We start from the raw sequence: 21,333 nt of genomic DNA, 5'->3' as shown, positions 1-21,333 counted from the left end.
AAAGAATTTTTAGAAGCGGCATATAGACACAGGATATGTTTGTATTTATTTATGACTTGTTTATCTTTTTGTATCTTTGTATTTTTTCCGTTTGTGTTTAAGTTATGAAACATCATCATACTGTACTTGACCGACCGAAATGCATACCGTATTGCATTCTACCGCTCCCGTGTGTTCACATAGTTACGTCTGCTTGCTTATGTACCGTCTTGCCGAAATAAAAGTGTTCATGATTTTTCGGTCGGAAAACCTTTGAGATTGCTATTCAACTGCGACGCAGGGAAGTCGCCTTATGTTAATAGACTACTTCCGTGTCTGTCTGTTTATTACAGTTAAGGTGAATTTGTTTATTCTTCTGATAACAATAGCCTTGACATTATGTCCTTATGTCGATAAAATTAGGGGCGCTTCATATAACGTGATAAGAACATTACAAATATATATTATTTTTTATAAATTTATTAAATAAAATCACGTGATGAAAATAAAGCAATATCCAAATTGCTCTTGACCAGTAAAACTAAAGTTAAAAGGTTTACTCGTCTCTGAGAGGAACAACAAAGTTTTTTTATAGCTATACATTTATTTATACAAATATTGAGAAGAAACATAGAATTTTAAATTTATTTACAAAGATGAACCTTGTTATTATTAATGCGATTTACTTATTAGCCAAGAAAAAAACTCTGTGTCAACAAAAACAGCTCTTGCTGAACGGTTGGTTTAGTTGTTTTGGTTGTCGAATCGTTTTATTTATTGGCAAATATTTTAAAGTCTTTGGTTCTTAGCCACACACTAGATTGTCTAATTGCGTTTAAACCTTTTTCAAACCAATGTCAACCCCGTTTTATAATAATACTGGCAGGTTTGTAATTCTTCACCCTGATAATAATCAGGGGTTAGCAATTATTATTATGGTACAGATGTCACACATACCTCAACGAGTAGAACAGCCACAAGTAAAGGTCATATAAATGTGATACAACGTACAGCAATTATTGACGTTATTTCTTTATACATGTATATAATCATAATGCAATTCGTATTCCAGAATATAATGAGCAAGCTGCCAATAGGTGTGCTCGAAATGCTAGGCGAGGTAATGTTGGACAAAGGCAAAGTTTTTAACAGGTAGTAAATAGACCCCCGGGAAGCTATATAAACGCATGCTGCTGTTTGTGTACGCAGAATTCTGCTATATTATAACAATGCAGTCAGATATATTCGGTTAAAAGTGCCGAACCTGAGCAGTATTTCTTACAAGGGTTGAGCAACGTTGGCATCACAAGATACATCATGTTGCAACTCCTGCAACCCATGTTCGCAACAACACAATAATGGTGCATTATTATACTTACCGTCTAGCAAAGAAATTATTCCAGCAGTATTGAGTTGATTTGTATGTAAAGTTGAAGGTAAGAATATAAAATATATTCGTGCAAATGAAACTAGCCTTCATGTTGATAGCAGACTATTTAAATGTACGAGCCGAAGAGCCTTCACCCAGGTCGTTTTGTTTTCTATCCCTCAATTTTGTAAAGGAACTGCACGGCCATGGCTCAGAATTATCAAGATGCTATGGCTGTTATTTGTAATTTTCGAAACCTAGAAGTGTTTCTGATCTTCACATGCAACTCAAAATTGTACAAAGTCACCGCAGATTATTCCGTAGGCCAGTATTCACACGATCGACCAGATATAGTTTTTCGAGTTCTTAAATTGAAATGTACGGAACCCTACAAAGATGTTACTGAAAGAGGAGTTTCAGGCAAGACTGTAGCACATGTGTATGTTACAGAATTGCTTTATTGTCATTTTTTACTTTAGTTAGATCCCAATGATAAAATTGAGATACAGATAACCAAGGCCCTGAAGGACAACCTTCCACTGAGATTGTTCTTTTAGGAGGTGATTTTTAATTTTTCACAATTGCTTACTATTGTCAGAGAAGGAAAAACAATTGATAATATGAACATGTGCTTAAGAAGTTTTCCAATATGGTACTTAGTAAAGGAATTTTGTTTTTTCGGAATGAAGTAAACAACGTCAGAAGAACAAGAATTTGCTGCATGGTTTCTGCAAATTGAAAAAGGTGGTTTACCTGGTTTAAGTGGTACAAAATAAATGTTTTGTTGATGCTTCGCTTAAGGATCTTTTACCAAAAAATATGGCATCATCTGTAATACTGAAACCTACAATAAAATCCTTAAATCAGACCTAAACTTTGTTTAAGGAAAAATAGCTATAGTGCTAAAATCACAAGCCAAAAATATTAGCGGTCTAGCCTTTTTTTAACCGTTTGATGAGACTTTCTGTTCATATTTTCTTTTCTTTTTTACTAAAGTTTTGTTCTCTTAAAACTTATTTCATAAAAATTTAAATGGTGGTGATCACATCTGTAGCAGCAACCAAATGATTTTAAAGTTGTTCGAAAAGTGACTGCCATTGCACAATCCTTTATGGTTCTATTACGATAAAATATAATCTAATTTGAAATAACTATTTGTGCTTTTATGTTCCTGTTTAAATCCAGCTTTTTAAAAAACTATACAATGTATCTCTATAATAGTCGTCGTCTGTCTGTCTCTGCGCAACATGGCGGCGCAAGTAGCGAGACCCGCGGAAATTCCCTGCGGCCCCGCAGACCAGCTAGTAGACCAGTTCCCCTAGTCCTTATTGGTGGGTCATGTGGCATTCAAAGCTAGCTGCGTAAAATATAGTCAAAACAAACAGTGAATGTTTATAAAAGAGAGACCTGGTTTCATTTTTTAGTAAATATATATAGCCCTTATTACCTGCTTTAAATTCAGTCACAAAAAGTGAAAGGCGAGCATTCTTCGAACCTTCGTCTCTTCCATAGCCATGTTTACATTTCATAAAATCTTTCACAGAAAACAATAGACCAATCAGAATCTATCACGTGATCAGGCAGATTCAGTGCTACTTTCGAGGTTTACCTCAAAGAGCTCTGAGGTCCAACTATGGTATAGGCTTTTATAGGCCCGCAATCTGTAACTTAAGACGAAGTTACAGTTATGACATACAACTTGGCACATTTCTAGTGTGAGACAAAGTGAAAAAATACACATATTATATTTTGGCTGACTTACGCTTTTAATGCGTGAGGTCATTAAAAATTCTAAACTCGGGAAAAACGTTATTACTTATAAAAACCTCGTTTGTAAATGTTCGGACCAATATTTTGTTATTCTATTGTTAATTTCTGTATAAACAGTTCATACATATCTTCCGGTTTCTGCACATAAAATTAGAAAAGTGTCGGCAAAATTCTGATAAATATATTTCATATATTGGAATAGAATTGTGGTGGCAAACGTTTAGGTTAATAATAGGGTTAAAGCAAAATTTATAGCATTTTTCGTTTCAGAGCGTTTATTTTCAAAGTTTAAATGATTTTTTTAATATAATTTGTTATATATTTTAAAATAGTAAAATAAGAAATTAATTTCTGTCTACACTTTTTCGGAATATACAATAATTCGAATTCCTTTTGAAACAAAGAAGAAATGAAACACTAATTAGCGGCCTCCATCAGCGAGGAGAGACTTTTTCGGTGTAGCACATTATCCTAACTCTATGTGAAAGATTATTCCGGGGTCAAAATAAACTGGAGAAAAATAACTCCTCTATAGTAGAAATAACATAGTAAATAATGACTCCCCCAGTAAATAAAAATTCCCTTATTTTCATTTTAATCTTAGCCTCATTCTAAAAAACCTTTGTTACGTTTTAACCTATTTCTATCAACTTTTAACGTTTTTATGATTTATAAATAAAATACACTTATCTTTACTCTCTGGAGGACAGTGTCTTTTTTCTTTTCTATTTTTATTAATTTGTAACTTTGCTAGGATTTCGAGAAGAAAATTTTTATCCACTGTACTTTATATTCTGTAGTCATTTACAGCAAACAGTTTTTTACAGCAATTTTTGTCACTTCCCGTCGATTAACTTTACAAATTAGTAAGTTCATTCGGAATAAATCTTTCAAATCACTTAAAACCTTTCATTTCTCATTTTCAGTTCAAAGCACACATTTACGTCAAAAAATGCAAAAAAAGTATGCTCACCAATTTTTTAGTTAAAAATGCTCAACACTTCTGTTTTTTACTTGTAACTTTTGTTTAGATGACGATGTGTGATCAATATATCACATTAATATTTTATTGTGTAGCGTTTACGCCTCTATTACGCCCTCATATATTATTTTGCGATAAATCGTTTTTTATCGGTTTGGCACCCCATTTTTGCTTTAATTAACAGTTTCATCACAATAGGCACCCTACTACATAAGTGTTGCGCTAAATAACATTGAGACACAAATAAACTAAGTATTATATAGAAACTGTTTAATTTTTCAATGACATTTTTTTTCTATTGTTTTAAATCGAATCCATTGTTTTCGCATACGTGTTTGTTGCACGCCATGTAGTTTAGGCGTAAACATAGTTAAAAACAAAGATTTGAACAAGTAATTCACCCGAGAATGAAGACGCAAGAAGCGACCGAAAATGTTATTGAGATTTGGAGAAGCCAGCCCAGTTTGTGGGACGTTAAATCCCCTTTTTATAAGGACAGAAACGAGAAGGCAAAAAGTTATGAGATTTTCAAAGGTAGACTAGGAATGGAAGGTTTGTGTAATTTCAAAAGGTTTGGATGAGAAAAGAGAAACATGCATGTTTTTATGATCTGTTTTTCTTTTTAGAGAAAGTATTGAGGAGTAAAATAAATACACTGCGAAGTTATTTCAGAATTGAAGAAAGTAAACAACAGCAACAAAAGTGGAGCATGACGAGATGATGTTTACGAAAGTAAATGGCCATACTTTCAGTCCTTGCTATTCCTACGTGACTCCATCCTCCCACGAAAAACAACTTCTTAGATAGTGGGTATAAATTTCAGACAAATTTTTCTTGCCATGGAACAGCACCGGTGGAGTGAAAGTACGCACAAAATTTATCCCTGATATCTTTCGCATCATTTCTTTAGCTGTTGCTTCCCGCGAAATTAATCGACAACAATCCTCTTTGTGTTTGTGAACGCCATTCACCACTGTGGACGAAACCATTTTCCAAATTTTCAACATCAAATGACCCTGGTGGTGAATACTCTGAGGGTGTTTTCTCACAAAGAAAATTGCAAAGTGCGCACAAAGCTAGCGTGACTTTCTCTACATTCTCGGGTGATAGCAGCATTGTTGACTGCGACTATGACATGTGTCATCTGCGACTATGACATGTGGGAGTAAATATACCTCGTTTTCCACTAACTTTTGCTTTGGGGTGGAATATTGACAACGTTGTCGTGTATCGATTTTGAAAGTGTAGAATTTTAATACACACCTCCATCACTAATCCTGCCGTTGCAACCCACATCAACGTAAATAAATTTGTAATTTGCGTCGACAAAGGCGAGCAGAACAATTCTGAAAGTGCCTTTATAATTGAAATAAAAGATACACTATTTTTTGGCTGCTTTATGACAATGTGCTTGCCATCCATAGAACCAATACAATTTGGAAAGTTCCAAAGTTGTACATACTGCGACGCGATTTTCCGCCTTTCCTCCTCTGTACATGGTGTCTAAACAAATTTATTTTAGGAATTTGACTACAATGAAAATACAACTGACAAGGAGAGTGAGTCACTTTAAAATTCACCAATAACCCTCCAGGAATGGGACATGGAGGATGAAATTGACGTGTGTACAACCGATGTGACATCAACGAAGAAGAGAGAGTCTAAAAGCCACTCCAGACAGATGCGAAAAGAGTACCTTAAAGTGAAAATACAGGAGCTCCTTTTCAAGCTCAGATGGGATTCCTCGCCGTACCCTCTTTCAGAACACCGCCCGTTCACTCTTCGATCCAAAGGAACTCTTCAACACATGCCATACAAAGTTACCCACCCTTTGTGTCTCCGCCGTTATTGCCTGTTTTAAAGAATATGTACCGACGCCCAGTGAACGTATATCAAAACATTTATCAGAGTCAAGAAAGTTTGTCAGATCTCAATCCAAAAAGTGAGGGCTCACAAAGTGCAGGGTATTAATGTGTGACTGCTAGTTTAGTACGTTTGATAAATTTCTGAACGAAATATATATTTACCTTGAAGTATTTTTCTTTAATCGCATGTAAATAGCTTCGCAAACTTCAGGGATGAACTGTGACAAAGTACTTTTGTGAACGCGAAATAAATACTGTAATTCGGCGTAATTTATCTCACATGATAAAAACTTCAAAGTTGCGGCTACTTTGACTTTAGCATGAATTGGGTCTCGCAAATGCGTTGTTTTTTCTCAATATCAACTTTTATGAGATTTAGGAGCTCATCAAAAATATTCGGCGGCATTCTTAAAAATCGCGGATGCTCTGCAATTTCCTCTCCACGCAGTTCATATATGAGAGTATTGTAGATGCCAAGTTCATTTCGCCTATTTAACCAAGACTTCACCCATACATTTCTTTGCTTTCTTTTTCTACGTTTGGCTCTCTTTTTTGATGAAACATACACAACAAAAGCAGCTGCTATTTCTTCTTCAGAATCCATGTTGCAAAGAAAACATGCTCAAGTTTCATGTTTTTAATGATAGTGTATTCGCGCCAACATTTGCCATTTTTAATGTCATTGGAATGTATCTGAAGAAAATAGCTTTTCTGTATAATAGCTTTTCTGTATAGTTTCTTTTATTATGTTAGACAATACGTTGTATTTTGATTGGTTTATTTTACGGCGCATGCGTTAATGTAAAAACGTTGTAAACTCTGAAACAGCGTGGTTAGACCCGCGAAGAATTTAATAAAAACAGACAGAGTTATTTCTTTTTTTTCTGGTTTTTAAATGGCGCCCGATGAGGGACACAAAGATTGATTTATATAATTAAAGAAAATTGGATGCTATTGCTGTTGAGCAAAGACATTGATCAAGATTGGATCAACGAAATTTGAACGAAAGACACGTATGAAACGAAAATAGTTCAGTAAGCTCATTCGCTACTTGACTTGACTGACCTTTTTTTTTGAACTGCTTAATAATTTAATTGACATTTAAGAACGTTTTTAGACAGCCATCTTTGACGTTACGAAATCGATATTTTTGCTTGATTGCAAAGATATTTACGGATTTGATTGAAGTTTCTTTTTTTTGTTTCTTGTGTGCCAGCACGTGGTTTAGACATAAGTATAGTTTTTGGTTTTACAGCTTATGGTTTGGGGCTATAGAAGAGTACGAATTCATGTTTTTTCTTGGTTTGTTTTGATACGTGGAGTTGTTGTTTAGACTTATTTATTTTGAAGGTTGTTTTATTTTAGTTTCTAAACGCGTGTTTCTTTACATGCCATTTCTGATATTGATCGATTTAATTATCTGAAGAGATATGTCGAAGGTCAAGCTTCTGAGACAATATCTGGATTAAGTTTAAGTTCAACAAACTATAAAGAGGCCATTAAAATTTTAACCGAACGTTATGGCAATCCACAGGTGCTGATATCAGCACACATGGATTGTCTAATTCGTCTGAACAAGGTAACTAATAAATCTAACATTGTGTCTTTACGGAAACTTTATAACGGAATTGAAAACTGTACTAGGAATTTGAGTGCATTAAAGTTGGACATTTCTGCATATGGAAGTTTGTTGATTCCTCTATTAAAAGAAAAGTTACCGGATGATCTAAATATGATAATTGCTAGGAAATTTGGAAGCGATATTTGGACGCTTGAACGTCTTATGATCTTTTTTAACGATGAACTGACTGCTTACGAAAATTGTAAACCTGTCGTAAAGCCAAGTGCAGAGGGAAAAATGAAAAGAAATGATGAGTTTTTTACATCAAGTTGCTTGCATAGGCAAAACTTCTTGTTAAATAAGTCCAAAAGTTGTTTATACTGTAATGGAAATGATCATTTGGCAAGTCGATGTAGGTCTGTGACAGAGGTTGTTACAAGAAAGGAATTGTTACGTAAGCAAGGTCGTTGCTTTGTATGCCTAGCAACTGGACACTTAGGAAAAAACTGTCCTAGCAACTATTCTTGTCGAAAATGCAAACACAGACATCACATTTCCATTTGTTCTTCTGATGGTTCGCAAGCAGGTGCTCATCACAACAATTTTGTATCATCATACAGTGGTGTTTTAATGCAAACTGCTTCTGCTGATGTATCTGATACATCAGGCAATGCAAAAAAGCACACGCGGATTCTATTCGATAGTGGCAGTCAGAGAAGCTATCTATCTCAGGACTTATGTAAGACTTTAAAATTAAAACCGTTAAGAAAGGAAAAGGTTATTGTTAAGACTTTCGGAAGTGACGATTCCAGGGTTCAGGATCTCCAAGTTTACCAGGTTAAGATTAAACATAAGAACTGTCATGGATTTTGTTTTGTTGAAGCATACTGTGTTCCAAATGTTTGTAGTCCGTTGACCCACCAATACCTTGAGTTTGTAAAAGCAAGTTACCCTCATGTGGAAGGTTTAGAGTTGGCTGATAGAAACGTGAATTGTCGGGATTTGAATGTAAACTTATTGATTGGGCTAGATTTCTATTATAGTTTTTTTACTGGGAAAATGAAAAAGGGTTCGGGGGGACCTGTAGCATTGGAAACTACGTTGGGTTGGGTCTTAAGTGGAAAATACGAGTCCGAGGAGCAGAAACAGCACTGTTTGCAAACACAACATGTTATGAAAGTGGAAGTTGAGAAGAAAAATGAGTTACTAAGAAATGAGTTAAAGAAATTTTGGCAGGTTGAATCTGTAGGGGGTCAAGAAATTTCTGTAATTAATGATTTTGAAAATCATATTTATCATGATGGATCACGCTATGTGACAAGGTTACCTTTCAAGCCTGATCACGATCCATTACCTGATAATTATTTTGTAAGCGAAAGAAGACTTAGATCCACGGCCAAGAAACTGCATGCTCTAGGAATTTATGATGACTATGGTAACATTTTTAAGCAATACGTCCAGGAAGGTATAATTGAAAAAGTAGGTCGCAATGAATTAATCAGAGAAAGTGGTAATGTCCATTATCTCCCACACAGGGCAGTTGTGAGGGAAGATAAGCAAACCACTAAGATTAGGGTTGTATTTGATGCATCCAGTAAGGCAAACGGTCCTTCTCTTAACGATTGTTTATACTCAGGTCCAAACTTATTATGTAAGATCTTTGATGTACTTTTTAGGTTTCGGTTGAACAAGATTGCAATTATTGCCGATATCAGGCAAGCCTTTTTAAATATTAGTATTGATCAACCTCACCGTGATTTTTTGCGATTCTTATGGTTTGAGGAGAACAAAGTGGTAATTTATCGTTTCCTCAGAGTTGTTTTTGGTTTAACAAGCAGCCCTTTTCTTTTAAATGGAACAATTCGTCAGCATTTAAATAAATTCTTAGATATGTATTCCGCGATTGTGAAAAAATTGGGTGAAGATTTGTATGTAGATGACACGACAACCGGTTGTAATTCTGTTGAAGAAGGGAAAAAATTTCAAGAAGTTGCCGTGGATGTGATGAGTAAGGCTGGATTTGAATTAAGGAAATGGTTTACTAATAATAATGAACTACAAGTTTTTTTTGATAGGCGAAAGGGGTGTGATAAGACTATTGGAGATGACATGACTTTTGCTAAAAGCCAAGTTAATGGAATAAATAAAGACTATAGTCATAAGGTTTTAGGATTAACATGGGATAAACACACTGATTGTTTTCTGTTTGATTTTAACGAATTTATCAGAAAATCTAAGGCATGTTCTTTCACAAAGAGGAATGTTTTAAGTTTATCTGCTTCTATGTACGATCCACTTGGAATTATTTCTCCTATTACAGCTCAAATTAAAACTTTTTTTCAGTCCTTGTGCGTGGATAAATCGGATTGGGATGAAGTTATTTCAGGTGGTATTGAGGCTAGATGGATCGATCTGTTAGAAAAAATTGAGTTTTTGAGCGTAGTCCGCGTACCAAGGTTTTCCTTCGTTGATTGGACCGAAGTTGTATCTGCAGAGTTGCATGGGTTTTGTGATAGTTCTCTTAGTTTATACTGTGCTCTTGTCTATGTGAGGATTGTTACCAAGGTTGGGATCAAAGTATTTTTTTGCACGTCGAAGACCAGGGTTTCACCACTGAAAACTCTTTCTATCCCTAGGCTTGAACTATTAGGATGTTTATTGCTTTCTACTTTGATTGAGGATGTCACGAGGGCTATTGCTGGAAGGATAAAAATAGATCGCATTGTTGGCTGGACAGACTCACAAGTAGCTCTTTGTTGGATCAGGGGTAAAGAGAGAACTTGGAAGTCCTGGATTGAGAATAGGGTGGTGAAAATAAGGAAAATTGTTTCACCTGACATGTGGTTTCACGTAGCTGGCGTAGAGAATCCTGCTGATCCACCAACAAGATCTATCGATGATTTTGTGAGTCTTTTTAATGGTATTTGGTTTAACGGTCCTTCTTTTCTTTTAAACGACAACATTCATTATGACGTAACAACTGACTTTTCAAAAACTGAAGTGGAAAAGGAGCTAAAAGCTTCGACTGACATACAAAACGTACTGACTGTTACTGAACAGAATGCGGTTGACTTGAACGAAATCGTTGATTTCTCTCGATATGGATCATTAAACAAATTAATTCACGTCGTAGCCTACGTTATTCGCTTTAAGAACAATTTGATAGCAAAGATACGTAAAAATGAAGAATCAAACAACGATGAAAACCTGAATGTCGATGAAGTAACCAAATCTTTGGACCATATTGTACGTGCCGAACAGCAAGCTATGACCAAAAATTCGAATTTTAATAAAACAAAGTCGAATTTAAATGTTTACCAGGATACTGAAGGATTTTTTAGACTGAAAAGTCGTTTTGGTGAATCAAAGTTAACAGACGATCAAAAGCACCCGCTTTTACTTCGAGAAGGAAGTCATGTGACAATGTTAATCGTTCGAAATGCCCACGAAGAGGTATTGCATTTTGGAGTGGAATCAACGTTGGCGAAGATTAGAGAAAGATTTTGGATTTTGCGTGGCAGGAAGACAGTGAGAAATGTTTTACGACGATGCGTAATATGTCGGCGATTTCAAGGACGAACGATGACCTCACCAGAAAGTCCGGATCTTCCTGTTTTCCGAGTGGATCATCTGACGCAAGCTTTTGCTACGACAGGGCTTGATTACGCCGGTCCTCTATTTGTAAGGATTCACGGACATTCCTGCTCAAAGGTATACATTTTACTTTTTACTTGTGTTAGTAGTCGCGCAATCCACCTTGAACTCACGCCTGACATGAAATCACCTGCGTTCATCCGAGGCTTTAAGCGATTCGTTTCAAGAAGAGGAAAACCAAATGAAATTGTAAGTGACAATTTCAAAACATTTAAGTCGTCCGAGGTTAAAGCTTATATGTTAAAAATGAGAATTGGTCAACGCTTCATTCTACCAGCCTCCCCATGGTGGGGTGGATTTTATGAACGTCTTGTTCGTTCCGTAAAAACATCTCTTAAGAAAATACTAAGAAAGTCGTTTCTAACGTTTGAAGAGTTACAAACTGTTTTATGTGAAGTCGAGAGTGTAATCAATTCAAGACCACTCTGTTATGCGAGTGATGAAGACGTTGGAGCTATGATCACCCCTAATCATCTTATCTTTGGGAGATCATTGAACCATGCTACAACTAATAATCAACCGATTACTGTATTAGATGTGACCGAATGCACTCGAAGAGTCCTTCGTTTAAGAACAGTCTTAGAACATTTTTGGAAACGCTTTAGTATAACTTATTTGAACGAACTGAGGCAACGACACCTTTACGAAAGGAAGAAGACAGCAGACGCAGAGTTGAGGCTGAATGATATTGTACTCATCAAGGACGACACACCCACACCACGCTCGCAATGGAAAATCGGAAAGATAGAAAAATTAATTGTTGGAAAGGACGGTCGAACTCGAGGTGCAAAATTAAAAGTGAATTCGACATCAGGCCGGTCAACTTATGTGCATCGACCTGTTCAAAAGTTAATACCGTTCGAAGTGATAGAAGAAGAGGTGAAGGCAACTGAGGCGGAAGATAATCAACTTTATCCTATGGTCATCGACGAACAGAGTTCAGGTAGTTCAGGTGGTGCGTGCGATGAACACCGCGTAGAAAGTAGAGTACGCCGGCGGGCTGCGATAGAGGGGCAGAACTTTCGTCGTTTTAAGGACAAGTATAGTAATTGATTTCTGTCAATTACGGGGGGAGGATGAAGAAAATAGCTTTTCTGTATAATAGCTTTTCTGTATAGTTTCTTTTATTATGTTAGACAATACGTTGTATTTTGATTGGTTTATTTTACGGCGCATGCGTTAATGTAAAAACGTTGTAAACTCTGAAACAGCGTGGTTAGACCCGCGAAGAATTTAATAAAAACAGACAGAGTTATTTCTTTTTTTTCTGGTTTTTAAAGTATCATTGGAAAATGATCATTGAAAAATGATAGTGTATTTCAGCATTAATGCAGTCTTTATTCTTTTGCCAATTTAACGAACATTGATAGAGCTAGCATGCGGGACCAGGTCGGACTTAAAAGCTGTGACGTTACGCAATAGGTTTAAAAATCTGTTAAAGAAGAAGAAGAAGGAGAAGAAGGAGGAGAAAAAAAAGACTGCCCGTTTTAATATGATCTCGGATGTAATCCGAAATTTTAATAATTATGTTTTTAAATCGTAACTCTAAAATAAAATCTTTTGTTTGATTGCGAGGCCTTCCATAGTTTTGCGTATACTGAGTAACGCAACAGTGCAACGATAACCCATGAACCTCTTTCTTTACTTAACTCTTACAATCTTTCGTCAGCATTCAACAGCTGCGTGCGGTAAAGAAGTATTTTTTTGGAAGAACGCTACTTTGATCTGGCTGTATTTTTCTAGTCAAACTTAGGTATGCTTTGAAGAAAGAAACGCTGTCGTCCATTTTCCAAATGTTTTAAGCATCGCAACCAGTGCAGATTTCTTTGATTCTCTACATCAATGACTCGGTTGTCAAAATGAATGAAGAGGAAGACTTGGAGAAAGACGAAGGAATTGTGGCAATGGTGACAGAATCAGTAGATACCGAAAAGAATCCTATTCAGACATTAAAATTAGGTAATATTTTCACAATTCCACAACAATTTATCAAATATCTAACAATATTTTTCCAAGTTTTACAGCACACATAATGATTATCTGAATACATCATAGTGCTGGACGTTGTAAAAATGCATATAAAATAGATGTGATGCAAACGTAAATTTTGCACCTTAAATAGTTAACTTGTAAATATAAATATTTAAATATATAAAAACAATTATATAATTAGTCCGTTACTTTTCTTTAAATAACTACGTATTTTTATTTCTAAATCTGGAAAGAAAGCAAGCATTGGCGGTTTCGATGGGTGCCCGCCTTTAAACGCCGCTCACGCAGGCGTAGATAGTCCTATATTTAAACACTCTGTCCCAACCTTCAACGGTTCGTCCCATTTACAAACGGGACGGCAAAGAGTAGATAGTTAGGCCGGCATTAAAAGATGGGACAGAAATGTAACACGCATTCTCTTGGAAAAGAAATATTTCGTAAAAAACCCAGCTGAGTCATTTTTTGCGTACCTATATATAATCGCACATTACCTTAATGATATACACAGGCTATATAAAAATTTCATCAGTTAAATGAGTGGAAGTTACACCTTTTTAAAGAATTTTAAAGTGCCACGTAAAAGGATCACCAATGGTTATGGGTTTGTGATTGCAAAATGTGAAAAAATTATTTCAAATACCGATTTGATTAAAAACGCCACAATTTTCGTTCACGTAACGCGATGGGATTATAAAGTTGTAAAAAAGGGAGTTATTTGTAAGCAAATAAACATAGCTAACCTTACAAGTAATGAAATTATAAATTCTGAGCTAAACATCAGAAACAAAAAATGGACTATTACAACCAATTATCGTCCACCACGTCATTATAATCTTCAAAGTTTCTTTGAAAATTCTAAACAAAACACTCTCATTTTGTGATAACATCATTGTGTGATAGGGGATATAAACATTGATACTCATAATAAAAATGAAATAATATATTATCATTACATAACTTCTCTTTGCGATACTTTTGACTTAAAAAACAAGGAACATCAACTGATGTTATTTTAACGAAAAAACAAAGGTTACTATGGTTACTTAGACTGGACTCAGTGAACATCATTTGATGATTACAACTTTCTGAAGATCTCATCTGGTAAGATTGAATCCAAAACAAATTGTTTATAGAAGTTACAAAAAGTTTGATGAGAGAAAGTTTCTTTCTGATGTTAAGAATACACGTTTTGATTTTAACAAAAAATGCCCCTGCTTCAAATTACGACAACTTGACAAAAACGTTTAGTTCTATTATTGAAATGCATACCCTTTTAAAACAGAAACTGCTCAAAGGAAATGAAGCACCTTTTATGAATAAAAAACTTAAACAAGCCATTTATACCAGGTCAAGATTTAAAAATCGATACAATAAAGACCCTACTGAAGAAAACAAGATTAAATATAAAAAACAACGAAATAAGTGTGTTGACCTTAGAAAGAAAGCCATAAAATGTATTTTAAAATGTTATAGATTCTGGGATTGTAGAAAATAAAACATTTTGGAAAACTATTAAGCCGTTTATAACTAATAAAAGTGGTTTGAACAATGATAACATTATGATTATCAAATATGGTGCTCAGATAACCAATGACAGTGAGCTTGCTGAATTATTTAATGAACACTATATTAACATTGTAGAAAAAAGTAGTGGAACCAAGCCAATATCAATTGATTATCGAAATTCCTTAGACAAGGAGAAACTAATTAATGACATAATTAAAACATACAGGAGTCATCCGAGTATTGTAAAAATTAAAGACTGCAACGAAAATATCAATTTTTTTAACTTTGAGGAAGTAGATGACAACACAATCAAGAACTTTTTACTTATTTAAACATAATTTCCTCTCCAGGTAGAGACAAAATACCCCAAAGCTTGTGCAGTTAGCTAGTGAATATCTGATTGGCCCATTGAAAAATGCTATAAACAGCAGCATAAGATTGAATATTTTTCCCGATGGAGCCAAACGTGCAACGATAACACCTCTTGACAAAGGAGGTAAAGACAAATATAGCATTAGAAATTTTATACCTGTCAGTATGATGAATGTATTTTCATACCTCTATGAAAACATAATGAAGAATGTAATCGTGTCTTTCATAGAATCAAAACTTATAATATTTTTGTCAGCCTATCGGAAGCATGCTTAAATCGTTTACTAGAAGAATGGAAGAAAAGCATGATATAAATTATGTGGTTGGTGCAGTCTTAATGGATTTATCAAAAGCTTTCGCATGCGTGCCACATGATTTACTAATGGCTAAACTTGAGCAATATGAATTTGAAATTAATGCCTTGAAATTTGTCCTGTCATACCTAACAAATAGAAACCAGTCTACTCGTATAAGCGGACATTACAGACTTTTCCAAATGATTCTTTCAGGCGTGCCGCAAAGATCAATCTTAGGACCGATAATTTTTAATATTTTTCTTAACGATATTTTTCTTTTTATAACCAGAAGTGACCTACACAACTATGCTGATAATAATACATTTTCAAGCTTTTTCAATTCAATTCCAAACCCCATCAAAAATTTAGCAGGTGAGTCTGAGCAGGCATTAGCATGGCTACATAAAAATAATATGATTGCTAACTCTGACAAATTTCAATACATTATCATCAGCAAAGATAGGATAGAAAACACAAGTAGACTACTGATAATCGGAGATAAAAACATATATTCGGAACACACATTCAAACTGTTAGGAGTTAAAATTGACAATAAGCTTAGATTTTATCAGCACTCAAATGAAGTTTGCAAAAAAGCATCTGCGCAACTGAATGCTTTGCATAGATTTAAAAACATACTTCCTTTTATATGTTTATATATATATATATATATATATATATATATATATATATATATATATATATATATATATATATATATATATATATATATATATATATATATATATATATATATATATATATATATATATATATATATATATATATATATATATATATATATATATATATATATATATATATATATATATATATATATATATATATATATATATATATATATATATATATATATATATATATATATATATATATATATATATATATATATATATATTTAGTTTTAGTCTGGATGGGAGTGTCAGTTCAAAGTTCATAAATATTTCAAAGTATGACACAAACGAAAATTTAGTCTACAGAAATTAAAACAAACAAACAAAAGAAAGGAAGAAAACCAAAATAACTCACCATTAACAGTAACCTGAATTTCGGATGTTTTGACATCATGTTTAGTGCCAATGAGAAAAATTGCTTGAAGTTGAAATGTTACACTATCAGTGTAACTTACATTCTTTAACATCAATTTGTATGTTGAGCCAACAAATGTAGCAGACAATCTACTAACACCAAATACAGTTTCTCCATAAATTGACACAAGTGGACTGGTACCAGATAATATTTCAAAAGTCATGTTGGGCAACACATATACTTGCAAACTAGTGATACGTTCAGCACTTGCGGGACTTACTTTCCAAGTTATATCTAACATTTTACCACGCATTACTGTTACATTTGTTGCTTCAGGTTCAACTGTTCCTCCAAAACCTACAATTTATATATATATATATATATATATATATATATATATATATATATATATATATATATATATATATATATATATATATATATATATATATATATATATATATATATATATATATATATATATATATATATATATATATATATATATATATATATATATATATATATATATATATATATATATATATATATATATATATATATATATATATATATATATATATATATATATATATATATATATATATATATATATATATATATATATATATATTTACCCCAAATGCATTGTTAAAGAAAAACTTCGGTTTAAAATGTTAATACAATACAAAACCCTACTACTGTTAACCAAATTCTTGGGAAAACTTTTTACGTTACGCAAAACGAGAGCGTTTCACGAAGATAGCGGAAATTTATTCAATAAGACACTAGGAGTCATAATGCACTCCCTTCCTACGTAGGTTATTGGGTTACTTAATGAAACTGGCACTGTTTTACAACTATTGATACAAATTCATTTTAGGCAAAGAAAAATACTTGACGGCGTTATCTATATAATAATACGGAGAGTGTTTCCGTCTGCCTGTGACAGGCAAAGTGGTTGTCTTTATTTTCCTTACATTTCGCCGAAATTTCCTTTGAAATCTCTGAAAAAGTTTTATCCATTTTGCTAGCGGGTTAACTTTGTTTACATCACGTAACCAAAATGGAGCAACTTGGTTTGTTGGAATAAGTTTAACGGCTTTCTTTACAAAAATGGCGTTCTTCAACGCCGAGAAAAACAACAGCAAAAGAACGGTCCCTTCGTCTTGAAAAAAGTGCAAAAAGTAATTCAGAGAAAGAAAAGTGCAAGAATTGAAGTAAGAAGTGGTTTGGTGATGATGAAAAAATTAATAATTGTTCTGAGTAAAACATTCTTGTTATTTATATTTTATGAAATGCCTAATTTTTCTATATTTTGATGTGTTTCATAACCTTTTTGTGGAAGATTTATTGGAAATGGCAATATATAGAACATGCTGAATTAACTGATTTTTATAGATGGGCTCCACAAAAACCGATCTGTTTTACATTTTGTGTAAACTTTTGTGAGGACGGACCGTGTATATTCCAAAAATAATATCTTTATTCATTCAAAATGAACTCCTTATTCTTTTTTATATACACTATGAATCCAAAAATAATATATTTGTTGTTTCAAATTTACTCCTTATTCATTTTTGACATTCACGTTTAAAATGGTCATCATACTAAGAAAAACAAATTTTCATTCTTAACCTGCTAATTTTACCATTTTGTGTATATTTTTGGTGAACAGGATAGTCTGCAATCAAATAAATGATCCTTCAGATATAAATTTGAAGTTTTTTGACACTTTAGTAGATGCAAGGAGTCAACATAAGCGGTTTTGACCTCCTTTGAAACCTTTACCCCCTCAAACCCCCGATTCCACAACCTCCAGCACCCCGTCCGTCCCCAGCCCCTCCATAAATCGGTAAATCCGACGGCATCCAAAAATAAATCCGAAACCCGACATCCCCGACGCATGAGCACACGCTGTTAGTATTAATGCTGTCATTAACAAAATCCTACGCATGCGCAATTGCGTAGAGGCAAGTCCCATACTCAAAGGCCGTTCTAATTGAAATCGAAATCTACCTATAATGAAGATGAGTTGGTTCAGGAAAGCTATAAGTAAACTATATGAAACCGTGTCGGCACAAGTAGCAGAAACACGGGACGCTCTCGCTGATCGACTACGGAGCGTGAGGGATACTGTTAATTACTGCTATACCATTAAAAACATGTTCGCAAAGGAATCTTTGCAACCCACGAACCCCGAATGTATAGAGGATATCCAGAACATGTTCGATTAACATGACGCACAGATGTTAGAAGACGAAATCGTGTCATGACATGGCGACTCAATAAGAATCTAAACCAACCACTGACAGAAGTGATCATGCAAAAAATCACACCTCATATCGATATGAGAGTCACTGTGGTCTACAGTTTCAACTGTGATATTCACAAAGGTGGTGGTGACGTGTCTGATTACCACAAGGCGAAGAGCGCCAAGTCATTATCGAGCATTGAAGAAATCGAAACCTTCATAGAGCAATGCGAGATGAAGCTTTTGGATCTGGAACATGTGGAGTTTTGGACTAAAGCCTACCTACCACCCGAGAGAACCATCGAGACCCCAGGATCGTACGAAGGCAGAATTGTCTTCAAGCAGGTGCAGATCAAGCTAATCTCTACGAGCAAGCCTTTACTTGGATGTGGACCTCTATCAGACTGGTTGCGCGGCAAAAGGTGCATCTACTGCTTTGACAAGACAGACGAAAGAACGGACAGCTTGTGCTTCTGGAGATGCCTAGCCGTTCACTATTGGGAAGAGCGAATGCAGCGTGAAAAGTTCCTAACAAGACCAGCCCTCAAACTAGCACGAGAGTACTACGAAAATCCCAAGCTAACACGTGAAGAGGTACGTGCCACGAAGCTAGTGGACTTTGAGGGTATTGCCAAGCACTTCAAGGTCAACATCAAAGTCTTTCAACCGAAAACAAACTCTGACAAGGCACCATGGCGGCTCGTCTATGGACAGAATCAGTACAAAAAGAGCTAGACACGATCAATCTTCGTATGTTGGATGGCCAGCGTTTCTGCATCAAAAAGATGGATGTTTTAACACAATCTTGCAAACTCACAAGGCATAAACAGAACGAGTGCGAAGGTGCCAAAACAAAGATCATTTGCACAAGCAAAAAAGTCAAGTGCATGCCGAGCAAGTCGGAGGTTTCAGCTACGCTGCGTGTCAATGGATAGAAGCAATGTCCGAGCAAACTGTAAGGCACATACATCACGCGCTCTGCTCTTTTTGTCACTCCAGGGCTATTGAAACAAGCTTGTCTGATTTTCATAAATTGACAATGACTGTTTTAAAAGCCAACTTTGCTAAACGAAAACCAAAAATTATAAGTTATAGAGCATATCGGAATTTCAATAATGTAAATTTCCACAATGATATAATGGATGCTCTAAATGATGACAATAATCTCAATGATTTTAAAATTTTTGAAAATTTCAAAAACAATGTTTTAAGCATCTTAGATAATCATGCTCCTCGAAAGAAAAGGTATGTACGTCATAATCAGGCAGCTTTTATGAGTAAAGAAATAAACAAGGCAATTATGAAGAGATCAAAACTTTTAAATAAGCATAGGAAAGATATAACTCTGGAGAGTAAATTAGCATACAATAAACAAAGGAATTTTTGTGTTTCACTAATAAGAAAAAGTAAATACAAATTCTTCAACAACCTTAATGTTAAAAATATAACTGACAATAGGTTATTCTGGAAAACAGTAAAACCATGTTTCTCTAACAAGACAGTTACAAGTGAAAATATTACCTTAGTTGAAGATGGGACTACAATATCTCATGATAAAGATATTACTGAAATATTCAACAATTATTTTGGCAGTGTTGTTGAAAATTTAGGCATAAAGCCATCAAATATACAACCTACAAGTAATGAAAACAGACCCAAAGATCGAATAAATTCGATAATATATAAATATAAATCTCATCCTAGTGTAGAAAAGATAAGAAAAAGCGCAAAAAGCAACACAAAATTTTCTTTTAAACAAACTGCATTTGAAGATGTTGAAAAATACATTCGAAAACTTGATCCAAAAAAGGCGCAGCAGAAAGATGATATTCCTACTAACATCATCAAAGAAAACAGTGATATTTTTAGCCAATTCATTACTGAAAATTTTAATCAATCGTTAAAAAGTTCTGAATTTCCAACATCTTTGAAAAACGCAGATATTACTCCTATACACAAGAAAGGACTGCGCACTGAAAAGGTGAACTATAGACCTGTAAGCGTCCTATCGAACATCTCAAAAATCTATGAAAGATGCATGTATGACCAAATATACACCTTCTTCGAGCCATTATTTTCGAAACTTCAATTTGGTTTTCGCAAGGGGCACAGTTCACAACAATGCCTCATAAGTATGATTGAAAAATGGAAAAACAGTCTTGACAAAGGTGGCACATTTGGAGCGCTTTTAACTGATTTGTCTAAGGCATTTGACTGCATACCACACGAGCTCTTACTAGCAAAACTTCATGCATATGGCTTTGATATGAACTCTTTGCTGTTTATAAAATCGTACCTAATTGACAGGAAACAGCGAGTACGTATAAATAACAATTATAGTACATGGAGAAAAATAAAATACGGCGTACCGCAAGGATAAATTTTGGGTCCTTTGCTTTTCAATATATTTTTATGCGACCTTTTCCTTTTTGTGCCATATATGGACATTGTCAACTATGCTGATGATACAACCCCATTTTCAATAGGAAAGAATATCAACGAAGTTATTGAAAAGATTGAATATGCAGCAATTATAATATTTACTTGGTTTGAAAATAATTGTATGAAAGCCAACCCAGAAAAATCACATTTTTTTACTAACAAAACTGATGTACGATTAAAAGTTTGTAACGAACTTCTAAACAATTCTCAAACTGAGAAACTGCTTGGTATAACCATAGAC

General features: G+C 34.3%; 1 protein-coding gene across 3 annotated transcripts in view; it reads right to left on the bottom strand.

The window, feature by feature from the left end:
* LOC130635934 (uncharacterized) overlaps positions 1–21,333 on the bottom strand; it is an 86,036-nt gene that overhangs the window by 14,930 nt on the left and 49,773 nt on the right. For 2 of the 3 annotated variants that reach the window (XM_057445464.1, XM_057445466.1), the window contains one exon: positions 16,397–16,753. The exons of the other annotated variant lie outside the window; for it this stretch is intronic. In XM_057445464.1, coding sequence (XP_057301447.1) covers positions 16,397–16,753 — 357 coding nt within the window. The remainder of the gene's footprint in view (positions 1–16,396; positions 16,754–21,333) is intronic. 3 annotated transcript variants of the gene reach the window in all.

Source organism: Hydractinia symbiolongicarpus, chromosome 3 (assembly GCF_029227915.1).
Source record: "Hydractinia symbiolongicarpus strain clone_291-10 chromosome 3, HSymV2.1, whole genome shotgun sequence".
NCBI lineage: Eukaryota > Metazoa > Cnidaria > Hydrozoa > Anthoathecata > Hydractiniidae > Hydractinia > Hydractinia symbiolongicarpus.
Note: the sequence above shows the minus strand (reverse complement) of the source record. Positions and strands in the feature narration are given on the sequence as shown.